Source organism: Borostomias antarcticus (assembly GCF_949987555.1).
Source record: "Borostomias antarcticus genome assembly, chromosome: 32".
Lineage (NCBI taxonomy): Eukaryota > Metazoa > Chordata > Actinopteri > Stomiiformes > Stomiidae > Borostomias > Borostomias antarcticus.
In genome coordinates this window covers 2,591,753-2,616,787 of record NC_140265.1, presented here as the reverse complement: position 1 = coordinate 2,616,787, position 25,035 = coordinate 2,591,753, and the positions used below count along the sequence as shown (strand labels likewise).

General features: G+C 45.7%; 1 protein-coding gene across 1 annotated transcript in view; it reads right to left on the bottom strand.

Annotated features, from left to right (window-relative positions):
* Positions 1 to 21,595, bottom strand: part of LOC311327421 (protein GREB1-like) — a gene marked incomplete at both ends in the record, with an annotated part of 28,980 nt that extends 7,385 nt beyond the window's left edge. The window contains 16 exons of the mRNA XM_084460456.1: positions 8,525 to 8,930; positions 9,411 to 9,573; positions 12,473 to 12,677; positions 12,861 to 13,022; positions 13,232 to 13,368; positions 14,117 to 14,272; positions 14,565 to 14,667; positions 15,814 to 15,973; positions 17,229 to 17,492; positions 18,133 to 18,325; positions 18,729 to 18,760; positions 19,377 to 19,492; positions 19,880 to 20,029; positions 20,190 to 20,273; positions 20,914 to 21,069; positions 21,374 to 21,595. Of these exons, the coding sequence (XP_084316582.1) occupies positions 8,525 to 8,930; positions 9,411 to 9,573; positions 12,473 to 12,677; positions 12,861 to 13,022; positions 13,232 to 13,368; positions 14,117 to 14,272; positions 14,565 to 14,667; positions 15,814 to 15,973; positions 17,229 to 17,492; positions 18,133 to 18,325; positions 18,729 to 18,760; positions 19,377 to 19,492; positions 19,880 to 20,029; positions 20,190 to 20,273; positions 20,914 to 21,069; positions 21,374 to 21,595 (2,709 nt within the window). The remainder of the gene's footprint in view (positions 1 to 8,524; positions 8,931 to 9,410; positions 9,574 to 12,472; positions 12,678 to 12,860; positions 13,023 to 13,231; positions 13,369 to 14,116; positions 14,273 to 14,564; positions 14,668 to 15,813; positions 15,974 to 17,228; positions 17,493 to 18,132; positions 18,326 to 18,728; positions 18,761 to 19,376; positions 19,493 to 19,879; positions 20,030 to 20,189; positions 20,274 to 20,913; positions 21,070 to 21,373) is intronic.
* Between the last annotated feature and the right edge of the window lie 3,440 nt (positions 21,596 to 25,035).

Genomic DNA, 25,035 nt, shown 5'->3' with positions numbered 1-25,035 from the left:
CATATATTACGCTTTGCATATTGTGTGTGTGTGGAGTGAAAGGACTGTGAGTGAACGGACAGTAGGACTCAACTTGCTGACAGGCAAAGTGGTGTGGACATTTCGATGTCTACGTCAAAATATTTTTTATTTTAATTCATTATTTTCTGGCATACAGCGATTAATGAGGGGATTGTCCTCTGGTGCACAATACCCTAAGCTTGCGTCAAACCGGGCCTTGTGGTTTTTAATTTGCAAAAATTAAAAGTGCTTAAATGGGACCGATCGCTCCCTGTGCTGAAGACTAGGGTTGAGATTGAGCAAGATTATATCTGGTTAGGAAGTTTTAGTCAGAGCAAGAAGTGTCCTATGTCCGTGAGTGATTGAGCGTTCATTTCTTTATTAATTACATAATTGATAAAGCTTAATTTTATAGTGTTAGATTCTTAATAGGTTTATTGATAGTTTGATTTGTTAACAGTTTATCAAGTTATGAGGATCTTAAATAGTAAGAAATAAAGGAAGTCAACAACACAACGGACAAGCTGTTGAGTGAGTGATGCTCTGTTCTCCCACATGAATTAAGTTTTGACTTCGCATTCTTATGACATCAAGAGGGAATCTAATATGGCTTATACACAGTTACTTGTGCTAAATACGGAGGGAAGATATGTAATCAGAGATGATAATAATGATATTATGCAGAAGGGAAATGCCAGGACGACCGTTGTAACTCATCTTGATGTGAAGTGCAAAACCAGGAAGTTAGCTCAGTCTCTGATACCAGCTGAAAAGAAGAAGAAGTAGATGAACAAAAAGGGAAAGTGGAGGCGACAGTGACTCTTCTGTAGATGAAGGAGTGGATATTGGAGGATATGGTGAAAGTATTAGAAAGATTATGACAGGTGCTGTATAGAAAGGAAGTGTTGCTAATGAAACAGACTAGTAGTAGTAGTGAAGAAGAGAGTGAGGAGTCTGACTCGAAGGAAGATGATACAACATGGACCAAGGATGTACCAGATTAAGAAGAATTGAAGGACATTAGGAAGTAGTTGAAGGAGATTAGGAAGTAGTTGTAGGAAATTGCAAAGTAGCTGAAGGAACAAGATGCTGAGCTGAAGAGGAAACTCACTCAAAGTCAGCTCTTGAATGGAAAATGGATAGAAGAGGAATAGAAACAAGCTGTTTTGCAGAACAACAACAACAACAACAACCAATGATGTAATCTTCACTCCCGTTCCCTGTTTTCCAACAGCCTCAGACAGGGGGAGATTATTAATTCTGAAGAATTCAAAAAAAAAAAAAAAAAAAAAAGGGGGGGGTGAAGAGGAAGCTGAACATGTCATTGGCTAGATGTCATCAGCAATTTACAATACAATAAGTATTTCTTACATTTTTAGGATCAATTTTTTAGGAGAATGATAGCGGTGATAACCTACGTTGTCACCTCTGAGCCTGAGTTCATTACTGAAGTTGAAATGATGAGGAATATTTTTTTATTACATCTGTGACATTTTGGAGAAACACTTGTCTCCAGGAGATTATTATAGAAGCAATCTAGTTGAATATGGACTCCAGAGTATGAACCATCTTTTTGTTCAGGAAAACAAAAACCAAAAGTCATGTGTGTTGAATGGTTATTGATGATTTGATGCTAAGTTCAGTTTATTACAGGAATTTCATAATAGTAGGAGTATTCAGTTATGGTTTCATATAACATCAGTTTAGATAATTGGTTTACAAAGCTGTTTAGTCAATTCAAATAGGTTATGTTTCTCACTTTGATTTAGGAGTTTGTGTTTCAATAGTCAATGAATGGCCATAAGCTGTTCGTTTATGCATTCTATTGAGGAGTTGGCTTTAGGCCTCCCCCTCTGTCATTAACCTCGGTTTGTGTTAAGTGTTGTTTTACAGGTACCGCGGACCCTGGGGGCCGGGCCCTAGCCATGCCTGATGTATGCCATCCTGGGGGCTGACGGTCATCTGTTGTCTGTATATTGTTCTCTTGTTTAATCAGACAGCAGGGGGTCGTCTACATTTCACCTGTGTTTTTGATTCAGGTGTGTGTACACGTCTCCTTGGTTAGATTGTTCTGTTTTGAAGTAATTTAGGTTTAGTCTATGTCTATAGGATGTTCTGTGTTTTGTGTGGTTCTGTGTTGATGTTTTCAGACTATCCTGGAGTGCATTGTGTGGGCTACCAAGGCGTGGTTGCCCCTCACCAGCACGAAGCTATGAACTGTGTGGAGTCACGGATGACTTGAGGGTCATTCTTGGACATTCCTGGAGCGTTCTCCCTGTTTCGAACGGGGTGTGCTTGCCATCTTGCTACGGACATTGTTCTCTGGGTGTCAGAGAGGATTGCGACACCTGGGGGTTTGATGTCTGAAGATTGCTCCAGCATGGAAAGAGGAGATGAGACAGCGCTGAGGGCTGTTCTCCTTCGGAGGGGCTAAGTGCTAGTAACCTCTGGCCCCCGATTTGCTTTGCTGCTGTGTGAAGATTTGGTTATTTGTATGTGTTTTGGGGATTGTTTGTTATGTTTAATGTTGTTTTGTGTCGAGGCGTTAGGACGCCTCGAAGGGGGGATATGTAGTATATTTTTATACGGTATTACATCAATGCATTTGTGTTGCTCTCATGTAGTAATCATTTACTAAGAATAATGAATAAACTTCAATTCAGTAGGAACTTGGTTAACTTAATTAGTTTATCATCTAGATGACAACATATTGTCCTGTCCTGAGTCAACATTCCTTTGCCCCTGAGGAACAATAGAGATGGCACCTCTGAAGAAGAAGTCAGGAAGTCTACAGGTGATCAAAGCAGGACACAGGAGAACCCTAAGACTGCCCCCAGTCCGGAGGGGGGCAGAGCCCAGTGACACCTATTGACCAATTACAAGACTAGCTGTAAATGTACCTCCCTCGTATGCAAAATTTGTTTGTCATGTGCTCATTGGCCTGAAGCCAAGTATATCAACTCGGGTGCCACCTTGTTGAAATTCAGTTCTGCCGAAATTTGACCTGGATGGCGTGCTCAATAAATTTGGTTTAAACTGCATTTTTCTCCAGAAGATTCTTTTCCACATTTTTCTGCCCAAAAGTCAAGACAAAAAGAAACGACAATAGTACCTACTATATAGTAGGCGAAATACAGTATGCACAGTTTTGATGCAGCATGCTGCATCTCGCCTACTATATAGCAGGTAGTATGCAATTCGGACACGGCCAGAGACTAGGGAAACATCCCAGTGTTCCATGTGATTGTATCTTTGTACAATAAATCTATCATCTGTCGCCGCTTCCAATCCCGTGTTGGGGTGATTTTATCAATACTATCACAACAAAGAAGGCTATCAACATCCTGGTTCATAATTAGATGGTGCTGCAACTCTTATCAAGGCTTACAAAGAATTACACAACGCAGAGCAACAGAAGAAGAACGCCAAAAGCCAACATACACAATGCAGAAACACATGCGTACAAGACCAAACCGGTCACATCAGCAATTTTTTTTGAGTCAGCACAGGTGGTGGCCTCTAGATTTGCTAATGAATTACGTTATACGGCCATGTTCTCCACTTAATGTCACCAGCGAATAAAAGAAGTGAACGCACGCAGCAACGACCAGCAACAGCGAAATTCACTGAAAACAGACCGCATGACGGTATGTTCGCTTCACGCGCTTCCCTCTCAACATGGTCATACAAAACAGCTTGCTGAATTCCGAAAAGATGAATAAACTATTCTGTTTTCGATTCAAATGTGTAGCTATATGACCCTCCCCTGGACTCAAATTAAAAAAACAGTCGTCTAACCCTCCCTTGGACATTCGAAGTTCACTTCCTAAACCGAAGCCCCAAACGGCTTCGCTCTACTCTTTCAAAAATAAAAAATAACATACAACTTACCGAATTGAGGATTGTCGTAGCCTACAGTGAAAGGCTAGTGAGTAGGTTGTGATGGAATCGTTTGTTTACTCAAAAAGAATAAAGAGCTTGTCTCTTGTTTTCTACAGATGGATAAAGAAATCTTTGCAATGGGGAATCTTTACAGGCGTGACAAACAATGTTCAACTGTGAAAAGTTTCCACTGCGAAAAGTTTCCAAGGTAGAGAGACACACATTACGAACACAATTTATATACACTTTTGCTCGTGCCTGCTAGTCTTTTCAATGCTCTTAACCAATCGGTGAAAGCCGGGAACAATGACGCGTTTCACTGTTCAGACTCTGCAGGCTTGGAGACTTCGAGGGGGCGGGTCAACTGTCAATCAATTTCTACTTTGGCCAATCAGAGGCTGACAATCGTCTTGTCAATCAAAAACTCATTTCGCCTGAAACGGTTGTCTTTTTATTTGGCGAATCGCCTTTCTCTTAGGAGAAGGGGTGTGAGACGCAAAGCTAATTTGTCATTAATAAGTGTCAGCTGCGGACGATCAAGCGAACATATTGGACGTCTTTCGAGGTAAGGGAGATTGACACAAGTAACATAACAATAAGCAGTTATTTTAACGTATTTTCAATTAGTTATAACATTGACAGCGCCTAAATGCTCACATTTAAGAACGTAGACGAAGATGCTGAGATGCCTAACGTTAGCTAAATAGCTAGTTAGTGAATACATCCATGATCCTAGCCGTCACAACGTGGCTAGCTAGGTGTATATATAGTTATAGCTTATGTTTATGTTTTGTTAATTTGTGGACAGAAGATGAAAATGGACACCACAGTGGAAGAGAGGGGACAGGAGGAGACCAACATGGACAAGAGTGGAAGAGAGGTGACAGGAGGATGATAACCTCCTTCTAAGCAAGGAGCAGGTGTTCATAACTCTGTCTGCATCACTACACTGAGGTGACATTTTGGTTGTACCGTCTGATCACAACACTAAGAGTTCTAATCTAATTTTTTAACCTATCTGTCTACATGTCTGTCTGTCCATCTCTATCTTTCATTGTCTGCCCCTGTTTTATTATTGTATCTGAGGCTTCACGTTTGGTGATGGGACCTCAGTGGGTGAGAACAGACATGCTGAATAGACATAAAGATCTAGGCATGGGCAGCATCTTTCCATCCATTTAAAAATAAATATGTATTATTTTATGCCAACCTACATTCAGTCTAGCCCTAACCCTAACCTCTTAGAGTGCAGGAAGTGTCGGCCAGCTGTGTCATGTCTGTGTGTCTCCATTCTCAGCGTCAGTACATCGTTTGATGGTTCACCTGGGCCAGTAGACTAAGCAGAGCCTTGACCCAAACAAGGTGTCCTGAATGGTCTCCCAGGTCCGCCTTGTACAACTGAACTGTCAGCCCAGTGTTTCAGTGTGGTCTACAAGCTATTCAATAAAACCTGGATAAAATGATCTGTATCTTGTCTTTACACTTACAGTACACATGCTGCACAAATGATAACCTTAATTGTATGATGCTTGTTTTGTAAAATGCACAAGGGTATCTCTGACTTGGCTAGACTGTGGATGTGGTGACTAGTCCAGGCCAGTCAGCATGGTATAAACTGCATACAGGTGAGCGGAAGCTGAAACGCTTGTTCCTTGGCTAGGCCCAAGGCAGCTTGCCAGCAGGGTCAGGCCTGTGCTGGGAGGTCAGTACATTAGAACCCCCTTAGGCGGGCTGTATGTATCCTAGGTTCTCAAACTTATATTTGTGGTATAGAAAGGTAGAACTTGCTTGGTTGATTATGTAAGTGTGTGTGTGTGTGTGTGTGTGTGTGTGTGTGTGGTACTGTTGATTTTCCTCCACACATCACTCAGCCATATGTTTCCCCTATGTGGATCTGAAAACAGTGATGGGGATTAAATTAGGTTGCTAAAAGAACTGCTAGTCACCAGAAGCATTCAAGAACATAACCCGTGCTGGAATACTAGTGTATGAACAAATCAATACAAGTAGAGCACATCTACTGACAGGCTGGCTGAATGACTAGAAGACTTACTTGGGACCTCCACTGAGGACATCCCAGTCCTGGCTATGGATCAGTAGTGATGCTCCCCTGCCCCTGTAGTCCAGGCATTTTATGACATAACCTTGAACAAATTGCAACAGAAATTATTTCAACTGTTGTAGTGTCATACATATGTTCTTTATAACATATCATTTAGTCCCCCAAAATCCCAGTGGTGGAAAGTAATGAAAAATGCAGATGGAAGGTATGTGACAAATATACCAATTTCCAATTTTCGCCTATGTAAAAGAAAAAGGTTTATGCATGTTTTCTTGTCTGATGTCCACACAACACTGTCCCCAATCAACCAGAAACTATATAGGATGCATCACAGTGCATATACAGAAATATATTTTTAATTCTATTGGCATTTGGTGAAGAGAAAAGGGGTGAATCTCACATATTGCAACAGAAAATCTGACATTAATCAAATAGCTTAAGAGTCTAGAACCCTGGAGAGGACAGTCTACAACCCTGGAGAACAGTCTACAGCCCTGTAGAGAACAGTAGAACCCTGGAGAACAGTCTACAGCCCTGTAGAGAACAGTAGAACCCTGGAGAACAGTCTACAGCCCTGTAGAGAACAGTAGAACCCTGGAGGACAGTCTGAGACGTAGAACCGTCCATAGCAGTGGACTACCTAATCACACGCGCGAGGGGGTAACATACAGGCGAAATCGCAGACACTTACTCAAGGTACCTAAAAATGAAGACAGTACTGAAGACACAAATGCAGAGGGCGCTAGTGCAGGGTCACCGGTGTGTGACACGCCCATACGTGAGTGTGGTGAACACATTGACATAGGCCCAGTCCCAATGTCCCCCCTAAACCCTCAAGCCCTGAGCCCTCACAGACTTATTGACGTCACCTGGTAAAGTGGTTGAGTGCGAGAGGCTGCAAGGGCTCGAATTGGTATAAAAAGGAATGGGACAGCACTTGCGACATCACATTACATTGACGTGAAAACCCATTTCTTACTATTGTGGGTGTGGGGCTTTTTATCAAATTTTCAATTTTACATGTTTTTCTTGTAGGCCTTCATGTAAATTAATTTTGGGCTGAGTCAAATCCCCTTTATCCGAACTCTGTGTTACCCTCAAAACATGTCTGTTCAACTTGTTGAAATCATTTCATTTTGTGGTGATATGCGAACTACATTACTGCCTGTGATTCTTGTTTGTGATGAATCCAAAAATATTTACTTAAGAATGATAATATATTATGTATACACATTCCTGCACCTCACAACTCTTTCCATATTCATGTTGGAAATCTCAATTCAAAGAACACTGCACCGAAATGGGTGATTAATGTCATACTGCTTTTAACTGGGAAATCATATGATTTAGAGCAACAGAAATCGATGTAATTTATAACCATAGCCTACATATTTTTACACATCACATTATACAAACCCATGGGGTTAATAACCCATACTTAAAAATAATGAAACCAAAATAATTATAAGGCTACTTGTGCAGATAAGCAAGTCCAGCTAAAAACATGAAAACATTTTGTTTTGTAACGTGAACATTAGGGTTGGTTGATCTGTCCGTGCTTGTTTATTGGCTGTTCTTCAGGTAGCCCCGTGTTTCACGTCACAACGATATGAACTGTGGGTAATTCCCTTAGGCTAAGTCTGCAGAAATGCAGACTTACGGGAAGGGGCCATAAAGGGCTCAAAATGGCTGCCGGAGAGCCCTCACGCACTTGCCGAGTTGACATTGGGACACCCCTAAGCCCTCGCGGACTTCGCGGGAGCGCGCTCTTAAGTCTGCGAGTCTGCAAGGGTGGACATTGGGACTGGGCCACTGTGTTTGTTTGTGTGAATGTATGAACATGCAGGTGGGTTCTGGGTAATGGAGGTGGCTGCTGGGTAATGGAGGTGGATGCTGGGTAATGCAGGTGGCTGCTGGGTAATGGAGGTGGCTGCTGGGTAATGCAGGTGGCTGCTGGGTAATGTGTAATGAGCACATCTCAAGGCCTTCAGCAGCATTTCACTGTGACTGTGACACCGTACATTACATGTGACAAATGAAAGCATCTTGGATCTTGAGTCTTGAGTGTGTGTGTGTGTGTGTGTGTGCTAGGGCTGCACGATTACGACAAAAGATAATAATTGTGATTATTTGCTTCAAAATGTTAATTGCGATGAATAATTGCCATGAATATTTCATATATAATATTAATATATAGTAACCAAAATGCTCCCAAATCACGGACGTTGATCCCTTACTTGCTACTAACTCACTGACCTCGTTTTCGCTCATTTTGTCACTACTCACGGCTGCAGGTACTCTTGTGACACTTGTCTTGACCTACTGCTATCTGTCTTCTCAGTGAAATTGCTGCGCACAGCGCACTCAGCGGGAACGCATGTGATTGGTCAGACAGCATAAGCGCCTGTGATTCGTCCGTGTAGTCCTAGCACACTCAATTCAAAGCAAAATTATTAATCACATTAATTGCGACCTTTTGCGATTAGTTAATCGCGGAGGTCCTAATCGCGATTTCGATTAATTCACGATTAATTGTGCAGCCCTAGTGTGTGTGTGTGTGTGTGTGTGCGCCCCCCTCACCTTGGTCTTGATAATGAACGTGCGGTACCCCCCGATGGCGATCTGCTTCTTCATGACGCTGAAGTTGTTGTAGCGGCAGAGCATCAGCCCGGCGCTGTGCGCGCGCAGGGAGAAGTCCACGTCCTCGCACGTGAACCGGTCCTGGTTGTACTGCAGGTCCTGGCTCAGGTCCACGTTGAGAAGCAGGAAGTCGTGGAGGTGGCCCCTGGAGAAGGGCTCCCGGTGTCGGGCCCCCGGACCCCCCGGACCCCCCTGACCCGGGCCGGATGACCCCGGGCGGCCCCCGGCGGAGGCGCGGCTGCTCCACTTGCGGATGCCGCACAGGCCGTAGTGGGAGAGCTGGGGACACGCCTCCATGTGCTGCAGGACCTGCTTCAGAGACACGCTGCGCTCCACTGGGCCGGAGCTGCTGGGACAGACAGAACGCACGCTTGTGTGAAATAGTGTTCCTCTGTGTGTGTGTGTGTGTTGTGTGTTTGTGAAATAGTGTTCCTCTGTGTGTGTGTGTGTGTGTGTGTTGTGTGTTTGTGAAATAGTGTTCCTCTGTGTGTGTGTGTGTGTGTGTGTGTGGGGGGGGGTGTTTGTGAAACAGCGTTCCTCTGTGTGTGTGTGTGTGTGTGTTGTGTGTTTGTGAAATAGTGTTCCTCTGTGTGTGTGTGTGTGTGTTGTGTGTTTGTGAAATAGTGTTCCTCTGTGTGTGTGTGTGTTGGGGGGGGGGGGGGGGGGGTGTTTGTGAAACAGCGTTCCTCTGTGTGTGTGTGTGAGTGTGTTGTGTGTTGGTGAAACAGCGTTCCTCTGTGTGGGTGTGTGTGTGTGTGTGTTGTGTGTTGGTGAAACAGCATTCCTGTGTGTGTGTGTGTGTGTGTGTGTGTGTGTGTGTGTGTACCTGTGTGTGTCTAGATCCACCACATTCCACATGACGCAGGAATCGTCGGCGAGAATGATGAAAGGCCACACCTCCCCCGACGAGGCCCCGCCCTCCGCCCGCCTACTCCGCTCCAGCTCCAGGTTGTGATAGGACAGCTCCTTGATCAGGAAGTGGGCTGCACCTATGGGGAACCAAGCAAGAGGCTTTGATTATGATTGGCTGAGACGTTGTAAAACCATGATAAACTAACACCTCTGACGCTGAAACCGTTTGATGTTCCATATCACCGTAGCAACTGTAGTTATAGTTTCGCAATGTTGCTAGCGTAGCCTGGCGACCATTTCATAACCAGAGAACTACTTGTTTGGGCGGAAGAATGATTTTGTTATTATTAAAATATTACTTTCTGTTGATGTTTGTTTATTTTTAACCGATAAATAAAAAAATGAATAAATTTGTTTATTTATCCACCGATAAATCATAGATTTACCACATCGTTTCCCCTCAACAACAACACACACAACAGCAGCTAGACAGAAATAATCATCAGCTGTTCATATCAGCCCTGTTTTGCACATCGGACCGATACCGATATATTAAAAAATGATTAACATCGTCCGATACCGATATGATTGCCGATATATCGCGCATCCCTAGTACCAATGCTTGCAGAGGCCAGCAGCAGTACGATGTGAAGTATATATATATAATAATAGTAATAATAATAATATGTGACAGCGGCTGGTGATTTGGTCCGCAACTCGGCAAACCCCGAAATGCGCTAGAGGGCAAAATACATAAAAAAACGTTTTTTTTCGTTTTTTGTTTTTTTGTGTATTACCAGAGTTGAAGTTGTGAAGTACCTACTTACTATAACAGACAACAGTTTTAGGTTCACGAAATACGTTTAATTAGTCTGCAAACTAAGCTCGTTTTTAGCTGATTTCGAGCCGGGCTTGGGGGCGGGCAGATCGATTAGCATGATTTGGTTTCATTGGCTATTGCTTCCGGCTATTGCTTCCGGGTTCTCCGCCCCCCACCTTTCCCAAACAACACGCCGGCATTCAGTCCCAAGTTTAACCATGGATGCTACAGCTTTTGCTAAAGAGAAGACGGGGATGGCATCCAGGACATGGAAAGAGTTTGAAGAGCAGCTAAAACTCCAGCAGAGCAGGACTCGTTCGTACACGGAGTTTATTCTTGATGACCTGTGATGCAGAGATGACTGTATCAACAAAGCATGCTGCTACCAAGCGACGAACGACGGCCCAGATTCACACCACCGCCAAGCATTCTGCTTTGCTTTGGGGTAAGCTGATCTTTATACTATCTGTGCTGTTTACATTACATTAACGTTAGTCGTTTAGCAGTAGCTCCTTTCTAAACAAGTGACTAAGTCTAGCTAGCATAAGGCACTAGCACTAACTAACAAAGGCTAGCTAGCTAACGTTAGCCAACATGCTAGTTAGCTGAGCTAGCCCTTTGTTCCTAAACTAGCCAGCTACCTAGCACAGGGACATGGCTATAGCTAGTGAGCTATCCCTTTGTTCCTAAACTAGCCAGCTGTCTAGCACAGGGACATGGCTATAGCTAGTGAGCTATCCCTTTGTTCCTAAACTAGCCAGCTACCTAGCACAGGGACATGGCTATAGCTAGTGAGCTATCCCTTTGTTCCTAAACTAGCCAGCAAGGCAGCTAATATCTAGCTAGGTAGCTGAGAGAAACAGAATGAGAGAGCATGAGAGGTATAGTAGTCTCAGTCTGACACCTTTGTTTTTTGTTTTGGTTACAGGATGAGCAAAAAGGTGAGGATTTGCAGCTCTCCCTTGGCCCCTCCATACCAGCCTGCAAGAAGATCACTATGCACTACAGCTCTGATTTTGCACAACAGGTGAGAATACGTTCATCCTATCATGCATTATCTAGTCTATTTAATCCACACATTCTGGTACTATTTTATCTATATGGATTGCCAGTACTGTGGGCAATAGTTTAATGTACTTTCTTCCTTCTATTCTATTGCAGTTTTGATACTGAGAGACCTGGCATGGTTGTGGCCAGAGAACACCGTGATGCACCGGCCCCCGAGAGAAGGTCTTCTTGTGCAAGCCCCACCCGGACTGGACATGGCCAGACAGACGTATCTCTTTGACAAGATCAGAGAGTTCTGTTCTGATGAGGGACGAGACGTCACATGTCCCCCGCCAAACTCCACAGCAGCTCAGAACAAGACTGTCCGCTTGTAGATTCACTGCAGATCATCAGGACGGACAGCACTGCAGGAGAAAGGCCACAGCCTTTCCTGTTTTCCTGTTTGTATACTGAAGCGTTGCTTGTTCTCTTGCACAGACTTGCCCACACGTGCACAGACTGCATTGTTAGAATATTGAATACTGAGCTGAGTACTGTTGTTATTACCTTGAGTATTGAGCTGGGGACTGTTATTACTTTGTTGTACACTTGATCACAATGAACACTATGCACCTTGTCTATAAAACAGACAACTGACTGTACACTTTAACACTTAGACAGTTGCCTTTTTTTGTACACTTAACTACTTATGCTTGTACTTTATATTATGTATGTGACAATAAAGAACGTTAAATTTGAACTTCATCTTATATTGTTCTTAACTGCATTCACAACACAAGATTAATACTGACTCAGAGTGTGGGGTCAATAGTGAGAGAGCACCTCACTTGGCAGCCACTCTCAGGTAATACCCCAAGTTGACAGCCACTCTGACAGATAATGACAGATCGTCCAGTGGGGGAGTGGCTGGGGGAGGGGTTACCAGGCTATTGTTCACGCCCATTACCTGGCAGTCAGAGGTGTGGAAAAGTTGGAGAACTTTGGAGGGAGATTTCTCAGCTAAGTTGATTTGGCAGTACTAGCATTCAAATAAGCATATCTTCTTCAAATATGTTCAGAATTCAATGTATGAGACCTCATTTGAAAGCTTGCAATCTGCACTTTCATAATCTGTAAAAAACTGAAAAATGAAAAAGCCTAGTTGAGGACCAAATTACCAGCGGCGGTCACATATATATAATAATAGTATTAGTAACAGCAGCTCGTACCGATGCCCGCCCCGTTGAAGACAGTGGGCAGGACCAGCAGGATGTGATTGGGCCAGTACTTCTTGTAGACGGCCATCTCGTACTCCTTAATGACCAGGATGTGGAGATGGGCGGCGGCGTCCATGGCGTGGTACAGGTTGAACAGGCCGTGCTCGTGACGACCGGTCGTCGGCGTGAAGATGGGACTCTTGATGCAGTTGGGGTTCTGGGGGTAGGGGACACAACGGCCGTGTGGTGAAACGCGGTACTGCATTCTGGGAACGCCGGAGGTCATGGGGCTTTTAGACGACTTGAGACAAACAATTTGATACAGGACGGTTCACTTCCTGTCGACGCTGTTTGTTGCGATTTGTGTCAGGACGAGCGCCGAGGGCGGGGCCAGGCTTACCCAATCGGAGGCGAGGGGCAGCCTCATGCTCTCGAGCTGGCCTCCTGGTTGGCTGAAGCTGAAGTGGTGCTCCTTGGACTTGGGGATGATGAAGTAGAGCTGGATCTCCTCGCCCAGGAACAGGTGGGAGAAGGTGAAGGCGTGGAGCGTCGACTCGTACATCTGAACACACACACACACACACACACACACACACACACAGAAGCATACACAGACAGGGATATTATAGTGTGTGCACGCGTGTGTGTGTGTGTGTGTGTGTGAGAGAGAAAGACTGAATGAGTGTTTTGGGGTTTTCTGTGTGTGAATGTGTGTGTTTCTGTGCATGTGTGTGTGTGTGTGTGTGTGTGTGTGTGTGTGTGTGTACCGACCTGGTATCTGGGATTGAAGCCCATGTACTGGTGGCACTGCTCACAGTGGTGGTAGGTGTTGTACGCTGCGTATTTCGACAGCTTGATCCTCGCCGTGCGCCGGCGTAGATAAACGTCCTCCTGGCGTCTGGGGTTTCCTGAGGGAGAGAGCAGGGGCGGGTCAGCACACTGTGAGATCATCACAACCACGGGAAACCACAAAAAAAAAAAACGGAAAATCTCAGAAACAGCAATAGTGAGTTTGGCGCCACCTGGTGGCCAACGCCTCCACAAAGATGAATAGAAAGTTGATTCATCAACAGTGCTGTACTAGTAATCTTCACAAGACGCCTCTCTGCTCCTCACGATAAAGAGATTGAAGTCATCGTCATTATCAGAAGTGTTTATTTCAGAACCCAGATAGCAAGCGGATGTGTAATGATTCTGGGCCATATATGGGCCGGAACTAACCCAGCAAACACGCAACGTCAGGGAGACGTTCAGATCATGTCTTAATAACGTCCGTCGGTCCAGAACCCCATTTGTACGTCTGCTGGACCCCTCAATATTCAAACGTCTGGCTTGGACCCCTCTAAGACGTCTGTGGACGTGCAGAACGGGTTCAATATCTGAACGTAAAAAAAAAAACATTCACTCTGGCTCCTAATTGGATGTCTTTGGACGTCCGAAAAAGTCAAAAAAGACATCTAAAAGACGTCTTTTAGACGTGTCTTTGCTCAGTGGAAAGCCACAAGGGCCAGATCTGGCCTGTATTTGGCCCAGATCTGGCCTGTATATGGCCCAGATCTGGCCTGTATATGGCCCAGATCCGCTTGCTATCTGGGAAGGCTGTGGTGTTCGTGTGTTTGGGGCGCCGCCCCCCCGCTGACAGGCCCCTCCCCCTACCGTCGGCGCCGGGCGTGTAGTCGGGGGAGTAGACGGAGCTGATGTCGTCGTGTTTGGGGTCGTGGATGGTGTAGTCGAAGGGCATGCCTCGCAGGAGGTCGAGGTCGGGCCAGGCGGCTCGGGCAGGGTGGTACTGCACACACTCCGTCTGGGCGTCTGGGTGGACACACACACGCACGCACGCACACACACACACACACACACACACACACACACACACACACACACACACACACACACACACACACACACACACACACACACACACACACACAGTTAGCTCTAGGGTCAAGTTCTAGGGCCCTATCTTGGGTGCATTCACACCTGTACTTAGAGATTTAGAGGTACACATGTTAACGCCAGGTGTGAACAGGGCCTAGGTTCTAGCGCTGGTAGGTTCTAGGTTCCAGTTCTACGTGGGTTCTAGGTTCTAGCGGGGGGGACCTACTATAGTTGATGTCCTCCTCGTCATAGATGTCCACCTCCATCAGTCTGATGAGCATACGGGATAGGATGCCCAGGAACTGAAGATACGCGCCCGTCTTCCCCACCTGGACAACAACCACCATCACTTTAGATTAACCACCATCACTTTAGATTAACCACCATCACTTTAGATTAACCAGCATAACTTTAGATTAACCAGCATAACTTTAGATTAACCACCATAATTTTAGATTAACCAGCATAACTTTAGATTAACCACCATAACTTTAGATTAACCAGCATAACTTTAGATTAACCACCATAACTTTAGATTAACCACCATAACTTTAGATTAACCAGCATCACTTTAGATTAACCACCATAACTTTAGATTAACCACCATAACTTTAGATTAACCAGCATCACTTTAGATTAACCACCATCACTTTAGATTAACCACCATTACTTTAGATTAACCATCATAACTTTAGATTAACCAGCATCACTTTAGATTAACCACCATTACTTTAGATTAACCACCATAACTTCAGATTAACCAGCATAACTTTAGATTGCTGTTCTTCCACTTTGCCTTCAGCACTAGATGATGCTCTTAGTCACTTGTTTTAGAGAGAAGATGCACTTGTGAGTTCTGGTGAGTAGTAGTACATTGGCTCTTCCTACGTTAAATGCAATTATTGTTAGTCGCTTTGGATAAAAGCGTCTGCTAAATGACTGTAATGTAATGTCATGTAATGTCACGTAATGTAACCAGCGTACAGCATACTGGACAATATACACAACTCACAGTGTGTGTGTGCTTTTGGGTGTGTGTGTGTGTGTGTGTCTCTCTCAAGTTGACTCCTCTCTCTGTGTCTCTCTCTAATTGTGTGTTTGTGTGTCTCTCTCTCTCTCTCAAGTGTATGTAACTCTCTCTAAGTGTGTGTGTGTTTCTCTCTCTCTCTCTCTGTCTCTAATTGTATGTGTGTGTGTGTGTGTGTGTGTATGTGTGTATGTGCATGCGTGTGTGTATGTGTGTGTGTGTGTATGTATGTGTGTGTTTGTATGTTTGTGTGCGTGTGTGTGTGTGTGTGTGTGTGTGTATGTGTGTGCGCTATACAAATAAAGCTTTGATTGATTGATTGATTGATTGATTGATGTGTGTGTGTGTGTGTGCATGCGTGTGTGTGTGTGTGTGTGCATGCGTGTGTGTGTGTGTATGTGTGTGTGTGTGTGTGTGTGCATGTGTGTGTGTGTGTGTGCTAGCCCACCTGGGGGGGGCCGCTGAGCAGCAGTCTGCGGGGGTGGTAGTTGTCACTGCGTCCCTCGGCGGGGCGGTTGCTGCTGTCCATGTGATGTGGGCGTGGCCGGGTCCACTGGCGGTAGTACAGGGACTGCTCCGTGCACGTCATCATCTTACTGAGCAGCGGCCTGGAGGTCAGGGGTCACCAGTAAATATTAGGGCTGGGTATCGAGTCGAATTTCAAGAATCGATTCGATTCCGATTCACAAGGTTCAGAATCGATTTGAATCGATCGATCATTGAATGAATGAACTATTCATTCCTTCATTTATTCATTCATTCATTAAATAAAAGATCGATTTTGGGATTCATGAGATTCATGGGCCAGGTGTGGTCTAGTGTGTGGGCCAGGTGTGGTCTAGTGTGAGGGCCAGGTGTGGTCTAGTGTGTGGGCCAGGTGTGGTCTAGTGTGTGGGCCAGGTGTGGTCTAGTGTGAGGGCCAGGTGTGGTCTAGTGTGAGGGCCAGGTGTGGTCTAGTGTGAGGGCCAGGTGTGGTCTAGTGTGAGGGCCAGGTGTGGTCTAGTGTGTGGTCCAGGTGTGGTCTAGTGTGTGGGCCAGGTGTGGTCTAGTGTGTGGTCCAGGTGAGGTCTAGTGTGTGGGCCAGGTGTGGTCTAGTGTGAGGGCCAGGTGTGGTCTAGTGTGTGGGCCAGGTGTGGTCTAGTGTGAGGGCCAGGTGTGGGTCAGGTGTGGTCCAGGTGTGGTCTAGTGTGTGGGCCAGGTGTGGTCTAGTGTGTGGTCCAGGTGTGGTCTAGTGTGTGGGCCAGGTGTGGTCTAGTGTGTGGGCCAGGTGTGGTCTAGTGTGTGGGCCAGGTGTGGTCTAGTGTGTGGGCCAGGTGTGGTCTAGTGTGTGGGCCAGGTGTGGTCCAGGTGTGGGCCAGGTGAGGGCCAGGTGTGGTCTAGTGTGTGGGCCAGGTGTGGTCTAGTGTGTGGGCCAGGTGTGGTCCAGGTGTGGTCTAGTGTGAGGGCCAGGTGTGGTCTAGTGTGAGGGCCAGGTGTGGTCTAGTGTGTGGGCCAGGTGTGGTCTAGTGTGTGGTCCAGGTGTGGTCTAGTGTGTGGGCCAGGTGAGGGCCAGGTGTGGTCTAGTGTGTGGGCCAGGTGTGGTCTAGTGTGTGGTCCAGGTGTGGTCTAGTGTGTGGGCCAGGTGTGGGCCAGGTGAGGGCCAGGTGTGGTCCAGGTGTGGTCTAGTGTGTGGGCCAGGTGTGGTCTAGTGTGTGGGCCAGGTGTGGTCTAGTGTGTGGTCCAGGTGTGGTCTAGTGTGTGGGCCAGGTGAGGGCCAGGTGTGGTCTAGTGTGTGGGCCAGGTGTGGTCTAGTGTGTGGTCCAGGTGTGGTCTAGGGTGTGGGCCAGGTGAGGGCCAGGTGTGGTCCAGGTGCGGTCTAGTCACCTGAAGCTGCTAGCCCAGGCCACGGAGAGGTGAGGCAGGAAGGAGGTGCAGCGCGGAAGACCGCTCCCGTCACTCGCCGTCATGATGTCATAGAGGGCGCGGGGGAGGAGCACGGAGGGGGGCCGGCTCACGCCCCGCGCCCAGGAGCAGCTCTGGTGGGGGGAGGGGGCGCGGGGGGAGGAGGAGTCAGAGGAGGTGGACTTGCAGGTCCGCCGTTGGGACTGGGAGGGGTCCGGGGGCGCGTGGGGGTCCAGGACCCTGACCCTGGGGGGCGCGGGGGGGTTTGGGGGGCTGGTCTGGGCCTGGCTGGGGTCTGGGGAGGGTCAGGGTCCTGGTCATGGAGAGTGGTGTTCTGACAGATGAACCGACGACAGACGGGACAATCGTCGCTCTCTGATGGAATCTTTCCAACAACTCACTAATGCGTCTCTCACGCACAGAGAGCTCCGGACCTCGCCTCAAGTGGGGCTTGGGCGATCGTGGAACATCTGGCTTAGTCCGACGTACTTTTTGCAACAACTCACGACAGAGTTGCTCACCCAGAGTGAGCTCCGGACCTTGCCTCAAATGGGGCTTGGGCAATCGTCCTTTTAGCGCCACACCACTAGATGCCACGGGGATGGATGGGCTAGTGGGGCTGTCTCTCAGAGAGTGGGAAGTGGAAGTGGAAGTCGCCCCTTGAGTGACTTCTTCACAACTCTTACGAATGAGCCTCTGACGCCGAGAGCGGTCCAGATCTCGTCTCCAGTGGGGCTCAGGTGATCGTGGAACATCCGGGTGAGATTGTCCCTTAACCACCACACCACTTGACGCCATGGGGGTGGAAAAGGCGCTAGTGGGGCTATCTGCTCTACTGGTCCTTCTCATGGAGAGTGGTGTTCTGACAGATGGACAGCTGACAGACAGGTCTGTGTCAGATGGACTGCTGATGGACGGTGGTGTGTCAGATTCGCCATTTGAACTTTCGCCCTCGTGTGTCGGGAAGGGCTCGGCGACGCCGCCAGGTGGCACGGGGGCGGAGCCTCTACTCGTCTCAGACGCCGGGTCTTGTCCACAGCCCCCCGGATCATAGGAGTCAGAATGTGAATCCTCTTGTCCTGAACAGTCACAATGGCTCGCATGTGCACATATCTTCATATGTGCTTCCAAACGGGAAAGGAAGCTTTCGCACTGGGCTATCATACTTTCCAGCTTGGCCCTTTTGAGGTACAATAAAATACAAAAAACTAAAATGACTTTTGATGATTTCAGTACACTTGTACAATCAAAATGCATCATACCGCACATTTTACACATAAACACACACATCTCACACAAACAAACACACACACACACACACACTGTTGGATACACTGAAAAAACATTCTGAACTTACCGATGAATGTCTTTACGGTTTCCATCCTAATTCATAAAGGAAATACAAGATGGATGTTGAGGTCATTAAGGTTTCACAAAGACAGAGCAGCTTCTGTATTTGTTTGAATTGTAAATGGTTAAAGTTTATGACACGCAGGTCGCAGTACTTCAGAGTGTGTGTGTATAGGTGTGTGTGTGTGTGTGTATGTGTAGGTGTGTGTGTGTGTGTGTAGGTGTGTGTGTGTGTGTGTTAGGGCTGCACGATTATGACAAAAGATAATAATTGCGATTATTTGCTTCAAAATGCTAATTGCGATTAATAATTGCGATTAATAATTGCGATTAATAATTGTGATTAATATTTAATATATAATATTAATATATTATAACCAAAATGCTCCCAAATCACGGACGTTGATCCCTTTCTTGCTACTAACTCACTGACCTCGTTTTCGCTCATTTTCTCACTACTCACGGCTGCAGGTACTCTTGTGACACTTGTCTTGACCTACTGCTATCTGTCTTCTCAGTGAAATTGCTGCGCACAGCGCACTCAGCGGGAACGCATGTGATTGGTCAGACAGCATAAGCGCCTGTGATTCGTCCGTGTAGTCCTAGCACGCTCAATTCAAAGCAAAATTATTAATCACATTAATTGCGGCCTTTTGCGATTAGTTAATCATGGACGTCGATTTCGATTAATTCACGATTAATTGTGCAGCCCTAGTGTGTGTGTGTGTAGGTGTGTGTGTGTGTGTGTGTAGGTGTGTGTGGGTGTGTGTGTGTGTGTACCTGGGCAGGGACTCTCCCAGGGGGTCGGGTCCAGAGAGGATGAGGATGCAGGGAAGGGCCTCCAGCTCCAGGTAGGTACGAGGAACCCAGTCTACATCCTGGACCTTCAGCCACCCCTGGACACACACACACACACACACACACACACACACACAACACAGTAGGGATGTTAATAGTTATTCGACTATTGATTAATTGCCAATAAGAATTTACTCGAGTAAGATTTACTCGATTAATTGCTTGTTAATGGACCAGAACTTTTTTGGGGGGAAGTAAACGTTATCAACGGGAGTTGAGTGAAATGTAATCCTGATTTAAGGTCTGACTGCACATGAGGGCCACGCCATGTAGTGAAGGATAATTGGGGGTCAGAATAGTCAGAAAAGCCTGCTGGCTCGCATACTGCAAAATACGACCAGATGTAGTAGGACATCCTGGTATTTTTGCCATTCTGCATGTGGCATACTATGTATTGGGACATACTACTTCCTGTTTTGGCATACTATATAGTAGTAACGTGAGCAGGCGTCACCTGTCCAGACGTAGGTGCTGTAGAGGGCGCCGTAGAGCAGCGAGAAGGTCAGAACCTGACCCAGAAGATGCTCCTGTTTCACCATGAAGTTCCACAGGATCATACTCACACACACCAGGAACTACACACACACACACACACACACACACACACAGAGGTCAGAGACGATCAATCTTGGTGCGGTCCCAGTCTAATGCTAACGTGTGTGTATGTTTGAGTGCGTGTGTATTTATGTATGTTTGAGTGTGTGTGTGTGTTTGTGTCTGTGTGTGTGTGTGTACCTGAGCCAGGAAGAGGTTCATAGTGAGCAGGTGAGGGAGTTTCCTGAACTTCTTGCTGAGCAGCATCACTGCTATGGTCCACACCTGGAAGATGGGAGGAGGAGGAGGAGGAGGAGGGAGAGAAGAGGAGGCAGAGGAGGAGGAGGGGGAGGAGGGGGAGGAGGAGGAGGGAGGGGGGGGTGGGTGGGTGATGGAGGGAATAACTTGTTAAATTAATCTGTGTTCCTGTGTTAAATCTAGCCATTATATAGCCATGGCACAGTGAGATTATAAACCATTCTATAGCCATGGCACAGTGAGATTATAAACCATTCTATAGCCATGGCACAGTGAGATTATAAACCATTCTATAGCCATGGCACAGTGAGATTATAAACCATTCTATAGCCATGGCACAGTGAGATTATAAACCATTCTATAGCATGGCACAGTGAGATTATAAACCATTCTATAGCCATGGCACAGTGAGATTATAAACCATTCTATAGCCATGGCACAGTGAGATTATAAACCATTCTATAGCATGGCACAGTGAGATTATAAACCATTCTATAGCATGGCACAGTGGGATTACAAACACAAGAGCTGCCAATCCTCTCTAATCTAACCTCTAATCTGCATTCCTACCCTGCAGTGATCTGACAACTGACTTGGGACACTTAACACACACACACACACTCACACACACACACACACACACTCGCACACGCACACACAGGTGTACCAGAGCGATGAGGCTGACGATGCTGATGTTGAAGCTGACGTTCTGCAGCTCGCTGACCAGGGGGCCGGGGTCCATCAGAGGGATGGTCAGGAGCCAGGCGGACATGTACAGGATGGGGGCGGAGAGGAAGGTGCTGATCACCATACCTGAGGTCACCTGAGAGGGGAGAGGAGGAGGAGGAGAGGAGAGAGGAGGAGGAGACAAGAGAACAGGAGAGGAGAGGAGAGAACAAACAACAAATCGATCAGAGATATTTGTACCACGATAGAGGGGAGAAGGGACAAAAAAACGGACAGAAATTGCCGCAGCCCCCGAAATGTAGGCTAGTCTTGTACGTAGTGACCCCCGCAAGATCCCAGTCTGTGAAATCTTATCATCTGCGACTAAAAACTCAACACATTAGTCTTTAGATGTGTGCCCCATAGTCTTAAAGCATTTTCAGTCTTCTAGCATTACTAACCTGCCAAACAGCCACAGACCCAGACTCACAGTTTGGCAGTGATGAGCAGGATGAGGGCCACCCCTGTGTCCCTGGTGAGCTTCCGTAGCTGGCCCACCATGGACAGGCCCAGGTAGAAGAGGGCCGCGCCACGAACTCAGCGATCACCTCCGGGATACGCTGACCCAGCAGGAAGTGGGAGATGATGCCCACCAGCACCATGAAGACGATGGGGTTCTTCATCACCTGGGACACACACACACACACACACAGATACACACACACACACACACACAGATACACACACACACAGATACACACACACACACATACACGCACACACAGATACACACACACACAGATACACACACACACAGATACACACAAATACACGCACACAGATACACACACACACACACACATACACACAGATACACACACACACAGATACACGCACACACACACACAGATACCCACACACACAGATACACACACAAATACAGATACACACACACAGATACACACACACAGATACACACACACAGATACACACACACACACAATGTAATTTTATTTATATAGCTTTATGAAATATGAAATATTTATTTATTTGATCTGCTGACTCCAAAAGACTGAACTGGCTGAGAATGAAACATTTAAGTTAGCAAAATATCTAGATAAGTCTTGGAACGCAAGGAAGAGAGCATTGTACCAATAGAGATTCAGGGTTCACTGTCTGCATGTATGTATCTATATATTGTATAATTTATTTATTCATCTCCTTTTTGTTCATTTGAGCTTGACCAGCAAAACTGGAAACATATTTTGCATGTAAATAGATGACTTATGTACAGAAAATAAAAAAGTAAGTCGTAAAGGTGTCTTATAATCCCATATGGGATGGGCCGACAGTAGGCATGACACTTAAATAAAAAAAATATTAATTAATTCATATATAGCACCATTCATACAAATCAATATAGCACATAGTACTTTAAATAAAAGGAGAAAGATAAAAATTATAAAACATAACACACACACACACACACACGAGGAAGAGGGAATTTAACGCCTTTAAATATAACTGTTTACTTCAACTCGCCGGTCACTGGCTCCCTGGAGGAATTTAGCCTGGCTGCAATAACGTTATCGCGAACGGAATGAATACCATCTACTAGCAAACAAAACATGTTCAGTTATATTTAACCTGTTAAAACTAAGATGCCTGGATGAAAAAATAATTTCTCCAATGGATATATTTGACAAAAACAGGTTAATATGCAAGCCGGCTTTCATTGCTAAATCAAAGCGGGGAGAGCCGAGAGAGCCGGGAACGTGCGTCTACATTTCACATAAAGGTGAACTTTTTCGTGGACGCGCGTCGGACAGAAAAGCTCAACTGCGCAAGTACAAAAGTCACCGGAAGTCCAGAAAAGCACAACTGCGCAAGTACAAAAGTCAACGGAAATAGTCAAATGACTACAAATTTGCCAAGATGGCGCGGTTCAATAGGGCTTCATTGTTGATAGCGGTCAGTGAATGGAGTGACTGTATCCAGTTCTATTAATACATCCATGAGCTACACACATGACGATTGGGCAAATTAATAATCTAACTTGCTCCCTTGTGTTCTTACAACTTGGAGACGCATCACCTCCATGCGCTGTTTTGCGCACAGCTAATTCTACCAAAGCGGCATGTGAGCATTGGGATGACGTGTTTTTAGGCCCACATTCCTCGCATGCCTGCTACATGACAATCATAAGACAATATGAGGATATATGATGATGTACAATATAGCCTAATGTAGCCTACAGTTGCCTCAAGTAGGACATTTCCATTCACCGCTCAACATCATTGTAATTGCGGCTTGCCTCAGTGGTCATTCGGGTTTACATAAAAGCCTAATCAAATATAGGCTATAAATACATTAACGAATGAATAGGTGGATAATTAAACATACGAATAATTAACTAAATAAATGATCAACTGAATAAATATACTTCAACGCCGTATCAACAATTTGTTTGTTTGGTGCGGTATAGGCCTTATAGTTGTGGGCTATCGACATACGGAATCATTACTATGATAAGCTATAGGCTCGTGTCGTGTTGTGTTATCAACGTAATGTGGCTTTTATTCATAGGCTACTGCTCGTGATGCTTCTCGGGATAGCCTATAAATGAATATAGGTCTACAACATAACATTATATTATGACACAAATGGGTCAATTCAGACACATCCAAAGCAATGCCGACATTATTTCGTGATTAGGCTACGGTGGCGATTGATTCCGTTTAAACTGTGTGACACATTGGAGGGTTTCTTGCAGCGACCGATGTATTTATTATTCAATATGTCATGTGTTTCGCAGACTTTCCCGAGTTTCATCCCTCTGCCATCGGAGTCGCGTTTTCCCCTTTCTCCAGAAACGTGCTTATCGTAGTTAAAGGAGGGTCGAAGTGTGCGTAGAGTTACGCACACCTTCCGCCAACTTATCGCTCAGCTCGTTTTTTATAAATACCGAAAGTTGCGTAGAAAGTTGCTCAGCATGGGTTACGCACGCTTTTGTACTTACGCAACGTTTATAAATGAGGCCCCTGGTCTCTGTGTGCTGCTGCCAGGGGTCGGCTCACCATTCCGAAATACCGCCATTCCGAAGATTGACTTCATTCGGAGTGGCGGACCTTTTCACTGCTCAAAAAGGTGTCGCCATTCCGAAAGGATATGATGTAGGCCATTCCGAAAGGATATGATGTAGGCCATTCCGAACGTCCCTTTCCAAAAGTATTTTTTTCAAGTCCATTATCTCTGCGATGCCTGCACCAAATTCCAACTTCCTATATAGCCTACCAAATTAACGGCAAGAACATGCTCTAAAACATGGGATAATCCATTATTTTCTAAAGTAAAACCTGGGAAGTGGTCTCATACAAATCCTGTGTTGAACTGAATGTTCATTCTAACTTGCTGATTGTTAGTTGCAGAATCACTAACCATTTTCCACTCCATATCAGTAATAATAATAATAATAATAATAGTAATAATAATAATATTACTGATACAGGCAAATAATATTAGTATCAGATTACCGCTTCCCTTTTTTTTTTTTTTTTTACAGATTTTACTTAAGAAAATAATGGATGATTCCAAGTTGTAGAGCATGTTCTTGCATGTTAATTTGGTATAGGATGTTGAGATTTCGGAATGGCGACTTTTGGAGCTTTTCGGAATAGCGAACCGTCGGAATGGCCAGGTGTCCCTGCTGCCAAGCTAAGGTCCTAGCTGGACTCCACTCCCCTGAGGGATGTCACAACTATTAGAAACATTTTATTTTAAAGAAGTACAGTACTTGATCTCCGAAGCCGGGGTTCAGCCTGGCAGTTCGGGGGTGGAGTGGTTGCCTGTAGGGTCACCAATGAGTGGTACAAGTCGGCCTGAAAGCACAGCAGGGCCGGGAGGCCTGTCAGAAGGGAATTCAGGGAGACATTTTTGGCGTCCCTGGGTGGGTTTGTGGTGGAAGAGAGAGAAAGTAGCCTGCGATCACTTTGATTATAAGTTTATATTAGTTTAATATCTTCCCTACAACCACAGGATTGATACAAACATAAATAATGTTTGTGTTTAACGTCGTAAAGTATTCCCGCTGACATCCGAGCTTGGGTGAATGTGTAACTGTCGC